Source organism: Gastrolobium bilobum, unplaced genomic scaffold, assembly GCF_033153095.1.
Source record: "Gastrolobium bilobum isolate Gb01-03AN ecotype WA unplaced genomic scaffold, APGP_CSIRO_Gbil_v1 utg4431, whole genome shotgun sequence".
In the NCBI taxonomy this organism is placed as follows: domain Eukaryota; kingdom Viridiplantae; phylum Streptophyta; class Magnoliopsida; order Fabales; family Fabaceae; genus Gastrolobium; species Gastrolobium bilobum.
Genome location: NW_026899844.1, coordinates 580,857 through 594,929, shown reverse-complemented (window position 1 = coordinate 594,929; position 14,073 = coordinate 580,857). Strand labels below are relative to the sequence as shown.

Below are 14,073 nucleotides of genomic sequence, written 5' to 3'. Positions count from 1 at the left end.
TATCAATTTTTCATGATACACATTTTACAAATTTTAAATCGAAAACAAAATCGTGCCCCAAAAAAAAACAAAAAACAATGAAATGTTGATGTTGGGGCAAAAGACCATAACCCAAATGACTGTCAAACTGGAAGGCGATTTGAGTCAACGGCCGAATGCGGCGTAACGGAGGCGACGGAGGAACCCCCTTCATCGGCGTCATTACCTACTTTTGGGAACCTAATCGACGATTCCCTAACTAAGAATGGGGGAGTCATAGTGAAAACCCACCGGTCCGATTTAAAACTCCGGTTCAGCCGCCTCGAAAACTTGCCCCTACTACTCCCCTCGCCACCGGTTCGGTAACCTTGCCTTGAGCTACCTTCTCTGGGGAATAGAATCAAGCTGCTGGCACGTTCCAACTGCCGGTTTATTATCTGCTTCCTCACATCCATGGGCAGTCTCAAAGTGAACCGTTTAGTGTTTTCACCCGGTTGGACCAACGAATGCCCGGTCGAGTGCGACCGGGGCAAACGGCGTGGCCGGTTCGACCGAGAACCTCGCGAAGAACCCCGCGTCCGGTTTCTGTTCAGCGTTTTATCCAAGGAAACCACTTCTGGCTCCGACAAGACACGCTCAGCGTCCGCGTTTTGTTGTTCTGGCGCGGATTCGACGGCGTCGTTTTGGGCTTCGACATCTGTTGACTCAGGGTTCGTCACCGGAACGTCGTGAACGGACTCGCCGGCGATGGGAACGAGGTTGGCTCGGCAAACGGGGCAGGTTGTGTGGGAAGCCAACCACTCGTCGATGCACTCCGGGTGAAAAACGTGGTCGCACTTGGGAATCAAACGCAGCGTTTCGGTTTCCTCGAACTCGCATAAGCAAACGGCGCATTCCAACGCCTCTTTTCCAATCTTGTGAACCTTGACCTCGGAATACTCGAGGATTGGGAATGTCTCGATCACCTCCGCGTCGAGTCCACGCGCCGCCCTCCTTGACCTGCCGTTGGTGAGGGGGTGAAGGCTGTTCGGCGGCGAATCGGCGCAGTGGCGAACGTAGATGGAGAAAAAGCCCATGAGGAAAAGAGCAGCAACCAATATAACAATGATTATTGCAAAGGAAGGGTTGAACTTGTTGAGATTTGGGTAGGGTGAGTCACTGGGTTGGTCTTGTGCGGCGGCGAGAGGGATTCCGAGAAGGACGAGGAGGAAGAACAGGTGGGTAACTGGTGGGTCGTTATTGTTTTTCATTGTGCAGTGTGTGATTGATGACATGAAAACAAGAGAGTGAGTGAGGGTTCTTTAAATGGGGGCGGAAGAGAGAGAGAGAGTGGGAAATGAAGATTCGAGACTGGTTTAGTGAGAACGTGGCTGGGAAGCTTCCGTATAATAATGTTGAAATATATGGTTTCTGTGACTAAATATGGAAAGTCAAAGATTTGAATTTTTTTTCAGTTTTCCTAGTATTTGCATAGCTGTCAAATGCTCAATTTTAAGTACTTGCTTTGTCATAAACACCAAAGGGATAATAATCAGGATTAAATATCCTTCCTAGTTTGATGAATATAGTGAAGTGCAAACAACTGTTAACTATCAAATAAATGTTCCAAAGTTCATTTTTGATAAATTATAAATTACACATTTATCAAAATTTAATTTAATTTACCTATGATGAATATATATACCTTTTTATAGTGCACTTCTTAGTTTAGAGAATTCAAATTCACACACTGAAAAGTTCAAACGATTTCGTCATGAAATGTATATCATAAAAATTGTACAAAAACTTTTAAAAAATTTCCAAAAAAAATAATAACTATAAATGTTTGATCTAGTCATTGCTTAGGTAAGAATTTCTTAGGATTTGTTTGGTTAAGCTAGGGAAAATAGTGATTTTAAGATTGTTATAAAGTTTTTTTTAAGTATAATTTTTTTAAAATACTTTTTATAAATTATATATGAAAAAAATATTTGTCATTTTAAATGACACAATTTTATGTTTTTTTTAAATAAAATTATGTTGTTTTATTGTGTTTTTGATATTTTCTTTTTTTATATAAAATTAGGAAGAAGAAAAAAGTTGAGGAGAAAGAATGCAAAAACACATCAAAATGACGTAGTTTCATTAAAACTGACAAAAAAACTTTTCATTTAAAATGATAAATACTTTTTTCATTATATATATATATATATATTTATATATATATTTATATATATATATATAGATATATATATATATATATAATACGTTTGACTTTAAAAATAATTTTAGACTGTTTGGATGTAATAACCTAAATGTTATTTTTTTGATAAAATCACAATAAAGGATACAAACGTAACTTCCAGAAGAAAAAAATATATATTTGGATAAAAATGGTACTTTTTATACATGATAAAAATTTAAAATTTTTGATCAAATAATTTAATTTGATATATAATTACTTCAAAATTTATAAAAAATAAAAAATTTAATCAATCATTAAAATGAAAAAAAATTTAAGTCAAATAATATAGTTAATTTATTGATAAAACATTAAAAAAAATAGAATTAAATATTCCAAGATTAAATTTCATTTAATGTACGAATTATTATGAATTTTTTGAACTTATTTCAGATTAATAAAAGAGTGGGTGACAAAAAATGATTTATCATTCTTAATATTATAATATAAGACTTGCACCCTATAACCCTCATTTTCTTTTCTCTTCTTCGAAGCAAGTGTGTTGGAAAAAAGTCCACACGTATTTTAAAACTCGGCTCAGAACGGCCGGTTGACCTGAGACTCGATGACTCGGTGGGTTTTTCGATCCAAACGAGTAGTTGAATCGCTTCTGCAGTCAACCCGGATTGGACCGGTTGACTCGGCCGAAACCCGGCGACCCGGATGACCCGGGTTAGACCGGTTATTCCTTTTTTTTTTGGTAATTTTTTTTTGTTGATAAAAACTCTTGAATTAAATCATATTCATATTTTATGATGAATATGATTAAAATTAAGGTGAAAGTAATAAGGTATTTTAGATTAGTGCAGTTCGTTTATGTAATTTAGTTGCATCTTATAATGATCTCATGAAGTTGTGTGGTGATAAACACTTATGGTCTCGTGATCTCATCTCAACGGTTGACACTTTTTTTTAGTGTATATTTCATGCATACTCTTTGTTATCATGATAACGGTGACACTTTTTTCTTAGTGTATATTTCATGCATAGTATTTGTTATCATGATTTAATTTATCCGTATCATGTCAAGCACAAAAGATGTATTTAACTTATATTATAATTTTAATCCAATATTAGGATATGTTATAGAGCTAGAAGCTTAGAAGTATATAATATTTTCTATCATTGAAAATCAATTTATTTTTTGAAGCTCATTAATAATTTTCTTATGTGAATTTTTATTAATATAAGAAATATTTTTATATTTTTAATATGTGAACAGTAAATCCAGTTGAACCAATGACCCAGTACCTCGACCGGTTCGATAACTGATCCGAATTTTAAAACACTTTTTATCTCACTGCTATTTGGAAGTGCGTGATGTTGCTGCAATGTCACCCATTTCCCTGGTCCCTCTCTCTGTCTCCTCTCTCCTCCCCTCTCTCTTACAAAGGATGCATTGGTCCGGATCCTCTACATGTTTGCTCGTCACCGAGGGCCCAAGCACAAGATGCACATGTTATTTAAAAATATTCGAAATGAAAAGGGAGTAGTAGCAACCAGCTAGTCAGCTACATATTTGGGCGAAACAGTCCTGCCAAAAAGCGTGTGGAATATAGTATATAATTATTACAAATCTTTCAACACTAAGCGGTGAATGGTTGATTGTTATATACTTAAACTCAAATAAGATGTGTTAAAAAATTAAAATCCCTTCTAGAAGCACATGATTACTCGCATGTTCTTTTTTAATTATAATTGGTAAACTATTGTTTCATGCAATGGTAAAATAAGTATTTTTTACTCAAATTATATACTTTAAAACTTAAGACTATTTTCAATTTTTCATATAAAACTCAGCTGATTTTATTAATATATTACTTATAAATAAAAGTGCCAAACGTATAATTTTTATCTTTATTTTTTTTCTTTTACCATGTTTATTTTATATTAGCTAACTGTTTTGTTTCATGTTTGTTTTTAGTTAATTATACTGATTTAAATTTCATTTTTTTCAATAATGAATTCCTATTAATAGGTATAGTTCAACACCCGTGATTAATAAATAATTTTTAAGGTGAATAAAATGAATTTGGATGGAAAAATACTAATAATTAAAATAAATAAGAGTTAATTAATAGGTTTTTCAAATATATTCTTATAAATAAACTTTGTGTATAATTATACTATGTACGTAATGGAAGTATTTCAAATTTTAAAATTAATTCTCAACATTAATTTTATGTTTATATATTTTTTAACAACCCAAACTAAATAGGTGGAGTGAATTTCATTTTGAGATAATCATATTAATCTTAAATGAACAGGTGGGATAAGTGTTTATTGGCCAAATTTTTGAAAGGAAGGGCTTTGAGGAGCAGACAGAGTCTTCGTTAGCCGAAAGAATAAAAACTCTTCCAAAAAAGTAAAAAAAAAAAAAAAAAAAACCGCCAAGTTTGACTGATGACTATCATATAGAACTTGAACTACGGGATTGAATATCAAATTATTTAGTAGCGAGAGTTAATTGTTGAGATATTAACTGACAGTGGAAGCCATCAAATAACATTTACGCAGTCCACATTCTACGAGTACCTATATATTCAATCTTTTTTTTAATAACTAAAAGGTATCCTATACAATCGTCTTCAGTTATCTTATTTTCAGAATACGATATTTAAAATTAGCTATTCATTGAAATAGAAAGTGTATTAAACAATTGTCACCACTCATATGGTGTTGCATATACTATAATTTATTTATTTATTATTTTAACTCAGTCAAAAGTTGGTCATTGACTTTTCCACTAAGACATTCATACAATACTCTTTGCATCATTTGAATTTTTTAAATATGAAGAAGCGATACTGGAGCCCAAACAAATTACACTTTTACTTCTCCTTCCAATAGAGTGTTGGAATAATCACGCGTACGCAGGAATGGAGCGTAAACGAAATCAGGAAGGAGATGAAAATACTTGAGGCCATAATCAAGAGATAAGTCATATTTACCAAACGCATATGCAACAGAGTTTTCCTTCACGACAGGCGTTTTAAGAATTTTTCAAACCGCATTACTAAATGCTGGATTGAATGAATTCTACGTCTAAACAATATAAAAACTGGAAATGGATTCTCTCATGAACAAAAAAACCATGATATTATCATGTGGGAAGATTACAACCATACAAACGTAAATCAATGATTTCGTAACTACCTATTTTAACTTTTCCTGTCTCTCTCTCCTTCTTTATTACCATTGATCCACCTGTGTATGGTTATGATTCTCCACGTGATATGATCATGTGAATTTTCACATGAGAGGATCCAGATCCATAAAAACTTGTTATAGAAAAATAAAATAAAACTTGATAATTCATACGGAAGACTTTGTCCTGAGTCCTGATGTCCTTAGCAATGAAATAAGTTATGATGGCTTAGACTTTGGATCAGTTTGAATAAAAATTTCAAAGGGGGGAAAAACTGACTAAGAAAAAGCAGATAGATGAAGTAGCAATCTGTGGAAGAAAAATTGATGTAGTCAGTTACATGACCTCTGGAAGTATAAATTAATATAAACATGGGAATTAAAGTCTCTGCTGTCACTTCAGATAAATATATCTATTGTGCACTCAAATTACACCGTTTTTGTCTTTTTATAATTAAAATGAATTACATCGTTATAGTTATATCGTGCTATTACACTGTTTTCATTCACCTTCTCTGTTTCTTCCTTCATAAACTATATTCATCCCATCGCTATTTTTTCTTGCGATTCCTTATTCAAGCCTTGGGTTTTCTTGCGATTTCTTCTCTGTTTCTTGCTATTGTTTGGGGTTTTTGTATGTGAAATTATAGTGCTCCAATTACAGTTGTTTCCCTACTATATAATCTTATGCGCAGATTTGTGATTTTGGTGGTTGCTGTAATTACCAGTGTTTTTCCCAAGTTAATTGATTTGTGGGTCTAAATACTCATTACCGCAGAACATAATATTTTTTAAACATGGCATTGAAAAACGAAACAATAGTACACATAAGAAAAGAACGTTTGATCCACCAAAAAAGGAAAAAAAGAACGTTTGTATAAAATCTTGACCTCTAATTAACATCAAATAGAAGAAAGAATGATATCAATAGTCACCATTCCCAGAGCAGGGCCAACAGAATCAGAAGGGCATGCTCCGGCTGCGACGATGGCTCCGCCATGAGAGTGGTAGTACTTGCGCTCTGTTTGAGGACAGTTAAAATGAAACCTTGCTGCAATTATAGCGATGTAATTCGTTTTAATTATAAAAAGGAAAAAACGGTGTCGTTTGAGGGCACAGCAGATATATTTATCTGATGTGACAGCAGAGACTTTAATCCCTTTAATATAACGTAATAAATAAAGTCACGATCGACAGTGACATGGTAGACACGTAACCTCAATTTGATTTTGTCGTGGCAATTTATTTTAATTTATCAAATAATTCTATATATCAGCTCTTGGTTTGCTTTGTGTGGTATTCATTGACAAGGCTGATTTGGGAATGTTTGCTTTACAAAATAGTCGCAGCTGTTTTATCTGTTTTGTTATAGATAATAAATAGTTTTACAAAATTATTGAAAACTATCTTAACATTAATTTATAATTTTATAACATTTAGCATTTATATACTGAATGTTTTGAAACAAAATTACAAAACAAAATCTTTGTGTATTTTACGTAAAATATATTCACAATACACACTATTTAATATTTATGGTGAAATATTATATAGCCAAATTTGCTTGTCTGAGACGGCCCATTGCGTTGTAGCTCAAAAAACATAAAATCTAGTGAGATTTCTTCATTCATTTGTGGTAAATTGAAGAACTACAAAATATAAATACGCTGTTTGAAAAAATCTGAGTCCGCAGCTTAAGAAAAACCTGTCTTGCTCTGTGTGATTTTCAAATAAATAGTTGACTGTGTGGGATATTGACTTTGATCTTATTTACCGTTTTTGGTACACTATTTAATCTACTACAGGAATATAAAACTTATTTTCAAATATTTTTTCAATTTAATTTCAATACAGTGTGTTGCAAATTGAGTGGTCATAATGATTGTGCTTTGCATTAAAAATCTTAAGATGCAGTAAACTCGTGGCTGCACAGTGTCTTATACGCAACGCAACTACTGACTTGTGAGGCACCCCTATAACTATAATTGTATCCAAACTCAAGCCTTTTAGTCCACTCAGATTCAGAATGAATAATACAGTTGTAATAAGTCTACGTTTCACCAACCTTATAGCCTTTTCTTCCAGAAGCAGCCACATATATACAGGTGACGTTAGCACATACGACAACCATCCCCAATTCAATGCATTTGTAAATAACATGAACTTCGATCGAATTATTTCGTCAGGATTCATTCCATTTTTAAAGAAATTCGCTGGTCATTTCTAAATGGAAATAGCATTAATGTTAAGACTGTAGGAAGGACAAGCCCACCAACACGTAGGTTCTTTCGGCTAGAGGGCTTCTTCATCTTGCCTTGTGGGTTTGTTTATGTAGGCGAATTGGGCTGTGTACTCGGCTCTTAAGCTTGGATACAGAACTGAGTTCACTTCTTTCTGGAGCCCACATACTTTTAATAAGCCACGTGAACATAATTTATTATTATTATTAGATCTGTTTATTGTTGAAACAGTGACCATTTTGCCATATTTAGCCAAATTATTTACCCGACTGTCACGGCGAACAGTAAAAATTCTCAGAATGTCATGCGGCATAATTCGCTACATTGTGCAGCGAAATATGTTTGCAAATAATTCGCTACACAGTGTAGCAAATTATGCCATGTCAGACTGCACAGTCAGCAAAAATGACACGTGTCAAGCAGACAGCAATACAAGCATAATTCGCTACACAGTGTAGCGAATTACTGCCTTCTTGACACATGTTATTTTTGCTGAGTGTGCAGCCTGACATGGCATAATTCGCTGCACTATGTAGCGAATTATTTGCAAACATATTTCGCTGCACAGTGTAGCGAATTATGCCGTGTGGCATTACGAGAATTTTTACTGTTCACGAGGCAGTCTGGTAAATAATTTGTTGAAGTGTGACAAAATGGTCACTGTCCCTTTATTGTTCGACTCAGGGGAAATTACCGACCTAACGTGACCTCTGGTAAAGTATTAAGCTTGGTTAATAGAGGTGTTAAACCTTTTCAGCCGACTCGCGGAGATATGGACTTATATGTTTAAAATTAGTTATTGCAATTACATTTAAATTTGTATAAAAGCTCTTTTTTTTAAAAAGTCTAATGCTCCAATTCAAAAGCTAGGCATTATAACCTCTCGGCTGACCTAGTATACTAATTTTTATTTTATATTTTTTATACTCCTCATGATAGCCTCCTCTCTCCTCAACCAATTTTATATTATTTTATTGGTTAAACAGACTTTTTAAATAATTTTATTTTATATTATGTTATTTGGATATACATTAGACTTATAAATCTTTGTAGAATTATTAGTGTTATTGATCGTATATTTTGTTTGGATAAATTTTTATTCTCTTATTTTTTTTAACAGGCAAAATCAGCCATTTATTTTTTGTAAATAAGATAGGCCATATGTCGATAATTATATTCATAACAAATAACAGATTAGGCCAGATTAACATATTTAAACACAGATTTAATCTTTTAAGACTAAAACTCAGCTCGTTAACACCGTATTGGTTAAGTTTGAAATTCTTTAATTGATAGATTTCAAAAGAATAAAGAATAAATAAAAAATCTATAATTGAATCACCCCAGAGGCACTCTGCTTGCACTTGCCATATGGCCCATATCACTGACTGTTTGGAAAGCAGATGCACAACTATGGCAACCGGGGCTTTGTTTGGGTGACTAAATTACTGCGCATGGAGAGGTGTTAATTAAAGCACACACAGGTCGCTCTACGAACCAATTAAACAAGGATGGTTATACACAATGCAATCCAATCAGCCTTTTCCTTGAACAATTTTTAGCTGGATATATATATATATATATGGGGAATATTAATCTTATGTTACATGAGAGTATTATCTCATGTTATAGAGAGAGTTTAAGTGGGGTCCACCATTAAAAAGTAAAAAAGAAAAAGAAAAAAGAAGGGGCGTGATTTTCGATGTGATAGAAAATGAGATAACTACCTCATGTAAAATGAGAGTAGTATTTCCCTATATATATATATATATATATATATATATATATATATATATATATATAGTCAGGATCATTTTACACCAGTGTAAGTTACACTCTCAATCTTATCCGTTGATTCCATTTTTATCTAACGGCTAATTTTTTTTAGTAATGTGAGCGATTGTATACAAGTGGATCAATGGTCAAGATTGAGTGTAAGACTTCTAACTCTTACACCATTGTGAGAATATCCTGCCTATATATATATATATATATATATATATATATATATATATAGAGAGAGAGAGAGAGAGAGAGAGGCAGGATCCTTTGAGACCGGTGTCAAATTTAAAGTTTGACACCTCATTTGAGAGTCGTTAGATAAAAAAAGATCAACGACTCTGATTTGTAAACATGTGATACCGTTGATCTTTTTTGATCTAACGGCTCTCAGATGAGGTGTCAAAGGATCCTACCTCATATATATATATATATATATATATATATATATATATATATATAGGGAAAAACACTTCTCATGTTGCATGAGAAGTCTCCTCTCCTGCCACTCTCACTTTGATGTCTGTGCCAATCACTTTTCTATTTTTTATTTTTTTCTTTAAAGTGGGTCCCACCCCTTTCTCTCTCTGTAGGAAAACTTGAATTTCTCATGCAACATGAGAAATTGCAACCCATATATATATATATATATATATATATATATATATATATATATATATATATATATATATGGATTTATCTAATCTCATGTTGCAGGAGAAAAAATCTCTCATGTTGTAGTCACACATGTGATGAGGCCTGTCATTTACAAAAAAAAAAAAAAATGGCACGATTTTTAATGGTCTATAGGAGATAAAGCTGCTTTTATATTGCATGGGAGTATTTATATATATATATATATATATATATATATATATATATATATATATATATGAGATATGATCCTTTGATACCGGTGTCAAATTTTATATTGCATGTTAAATTTGATACCTTATGTAAGAGTCGTTAGATCTAAAAAGATTAATGGTATGACATGCTTACAAATCAGAGTCGTTGATCTTTTTTGATCTAACGGCTCTTACATGGTGTCAAAGGATCCTACCCCGATATATATATATATATATATATATATATATATATATATATATATATATATATAAGAAAAATATAAGTTTAATAGAAACTGGTTAATCTTTTAAGAAAAAAAGTGTATATCATTTTAAAAGATGTAAAATTGTGTCCTTTAAAGTGAAACAAAGATATAGACAATAGGAGAGAAAGAGTGGACAAAATAAATTAAAGATATGGATCACATCTTTCTCTGATAGTAAAATAACACAAGTTTAAAACGACAAACACTTTCTCATCTTTTAATTGTAACAAGTATATGACTTGAATTTGAATTTTAAAATCAAGCAATCGTAGCTAAAGACCATGTTATTGGTAGTGTTTTTTCTAGGGTTTTATAATTGTCAATTAACATGAGAATTCAAATTTTTCTACACACCCTTCGATTTTCGTACTGACATGGGTCCTACATATAATTTTTTCTAACACTGGGTCCCACATACTTTTTATCTCTACAACATGAGAATTGAATTCTCATTTAACATGACAAAATCAAACTTTTTTTTAATACATAAATTCCTCAACATATCGTTCTCAATTAATTTTCTCAAATATGCAGGTCAACAATCAATATCGTTGTCAAACTCAGGGGAAAGGGTGCAACTGTGCAAGCGTTTGTTTGTCTTGTTTATTCCAAATCGATAGTCGAAACCAGTTTTAACATTCGGAAAGTGGTTTTTTCTTGGCAGCCGTTGTTTTGCTGGGTGCCGTTGCATCAAAGAGGGTACAGTGCAGCGCTGTTCTGTGATGCATGGTGCAGTTAAGTCAGAGGGGAGACACACGTATGACCCACATGAATCCACATTTAGGTGTTATACCAAATATATGATTACAGAATACTTTATATTCAATCGAACAGGCTAGACTCTAGAGGAATCGCAAATTAGGTAGATATGTGTCCATTTGACGTGATGTAACAAGAAAAACTATTTATTATATTAATTTAAAATTTAAATTTTTAATAAAACAATGTAGTGAGACGACGTGTGAATTATGCTAGTTTAAATCGTACATGAAATAATTAAAAGATTTTATTAATCTCATGTTAAAAAAAAGAGACAAATTATCTCATGTCATATAAATAAACTTATGAGCTCCATCACCTGAAAAATAAAAATAAAAGAAAAGAAAAAGATAGCACAGTTGTCGAAGGGTGTGTAGGGAAGAAATTTATCACATGTAACATAAGAGTTGTTTTTTCCATAATTAAATGATGATAGTTGAATTGGTGCCAGAAAATTTATGAGGTAAAAATATATGTTCGATTATCTCTAATATCATCTTTGAGAAGGATTTAAAGTCTTAATCCTGCACTTATCTCTAATATGACTTAGTCGCAAAACTATTAACAGATTGTAATGTTATATATATATATATATAGGGAGATGATTTTCTCCTGTTGCCGGAGAAAAATCATCTCCTGTTGTCTCACAGAGATTTATTTTTTTAGTTATTTATTTATTTATTTATTAATTGAAATAAAAGGACCCACGTAAAATTGTTTCAGTGACACAAGAGATGAAACTACCAGAAAAGTTTTCGCCATATATATATGGGCAATGCTTTTCTCAAGCTATTGGAGAGGAAGAAATCTCCTACAAACTCAAATTCATGGTGGGGCCACTATAAGAAAAAAGTTTATTTGTGACAAATTTTCGTCGCAAATGACAATTTTCGACACAAATAATCAAATTTTGTCACAAATAGATTTGTGACTCAGGAATTTGTGACGAAATTTCATATGTAGTGACGAAATTTGCGACACTAATAAGATTTTTTCTTGTAGTGGGCCCACACATAAAAAATAAAAAAACAAAGAAAATTATTGCACGCAAAACAAACTCTCACTAACATGAGAAAAGAGTTCTCCTACAACATAAGAATTCTTTTTCCCTATATATATATATAAAAGAGAAGGGATATTCTAATTATCAAAATTTTCTACTACCCACTTACTACTATCTAATCACCATCCGATTAACATTTTCTCTCTCTTCAAAAACTTTTTAACATTCTCTATCTTTGATCCAATAATGATGTGATGAGTAGTAAGTTAGTAGTGAAAATTTTTGATAGTTATTATATCCTCACTCTAAAAAAATTGGTATATGAGGAGACGTACGATTTGCATATGAAACAAATGCGCACCGGCACATCTGCAGGCGCTGCCACATGGCTATATATATATATATATATATATATATATATATATATATATTCATTCGAACAAATTAAGATGAACAAAAGACAAATCCTCCCCCTTTATCACATGTGTGAGTTCAATGAAGAATTATCTTGGTTTGTTCCCTGTTGTAGCTTTGTTCTCCTCCCTCTTGATTTTGATAGACTTTGGAACACATACTGTTTTACTAGTTACACTACAAGTAATTTATCTGATGTTAGGTACGGTAAGTGAAAACCAACACTGCCAACACACTTTTGTTTTTGTGGCAACGTGTGCGCACAGTGTCATCGATCTTCATAATGAAATACATTAATTATATTAAGGACAATACTTTTCTCATGTTATTGGAGAGGATGAGAGTTTTCTACACACTCAAATTTATGGTGGGACCCACACATAAAAAATAAAGAAACCAAAAAAAATTATTACACGCAAAACAAGCTCTCACTAACATGATAAAGAACTCTCCTACGACATAAGAATTTTTTTTCCCTTATATTAACCCGAATTGACAATTTCATCTTTGAATAATTATGTTTAATAAAACTGTAGAAAGCTTCCTATCTCCGGGAGAAGAATTTGATTGGAGGTGAATAAACTTTCACTGTGAGAATCATAATAATTATGTAAAGGTATTTTGGATGATGACGTAAAGAAGGTAGGTGAGGATCTTGGGCGCTCCTAGAATTTGATTGAAGATTTTGGACGAAATGGAAATTGATTTGCCTATCAATTAGGTTATACATTTGTGTAAGATTTGACCCATGTGGGTATGGTTTGTGTGTGTGTTACGGGCCCCCGGGAATAAAGCATTGATTAAGAAGACCCACACCAAGGTGTGTTTTTCACATGATGGAAGGATAATAAAGATGGATGTTATTGGTGTTATGTAACATAATGTAAGTGTTGTTTCCAACTCTCACATCAAAAAAGAAAGAGAAAGTGGAATAATGAAAGAGAAAGAAAAATATGTGGACCCCACTTCTTTAATGTGTGTGTAGGAAAGTGAAGTTATATTATGTTAAATGATAAACATAAAACCCAAAAAAGATTATAATTAAGTTTTTGTACCTGAACAACTGTGTCAAATGCCTTTCTGCCGCCACTGTTCTGAGTAGCTAGCTAGCGAAGTAAAAACAAAAGTAATGACATCCCTTAATAAACTTGTATTATTTTGAGGGTTCTTTGTGCTTTATACGATCTATTCATTAATATTGATAGCACTCAATTAATTTCAACAGCTCAGATGAGTTTTGGATAAGTGAATTGGGCCCATTATCGGCCACAACTATCCCTACTCCACTATCACATAAATTTCCCTTTTTACAACACGTACATTCTCTTTCGTTCCCACGCATGCGCATGACGACGATTATGTTGACTCACATATGTGAATGGGGTCCACGGAGCTAATGTTATGTATACCCCGATCG

At 32.7% G+C, this 14,073-nt stretch overlaps 1 protein-coding gene across 1 annotated transcript; it reads right to left on the bottom strand.

Moving 5' to 3' along the window:
• On the bottom strand, positions 1-1,246 carry LOC133293907 (E3 ubiquitin-protein ligase ATL6-like). The gene has a single exon (XM_061492529.1). The coding sequence runs from the start codon at positions 1,227-1,229 to the stop codon at positions 123-125; it is 1,107 nt and encodes a 368-aa protein (XP_061348513.1). The 5' UTR covers positions 1,230-1,246; the 3' UTR covers positions 1-122.
• Positions 1,247-14,073: the final 12,827 nt, after the last annotated feature.

What these genes read in the sequence shown, in the direction of transcription:
- LOC133293907 (XM_061492529.1), bottom strand. Translation starts at nt 1,229, where the DNA reads ATGAAAAACAATAACGACCCACCAGTTACCCACCTGTTCTTCCTCCTC.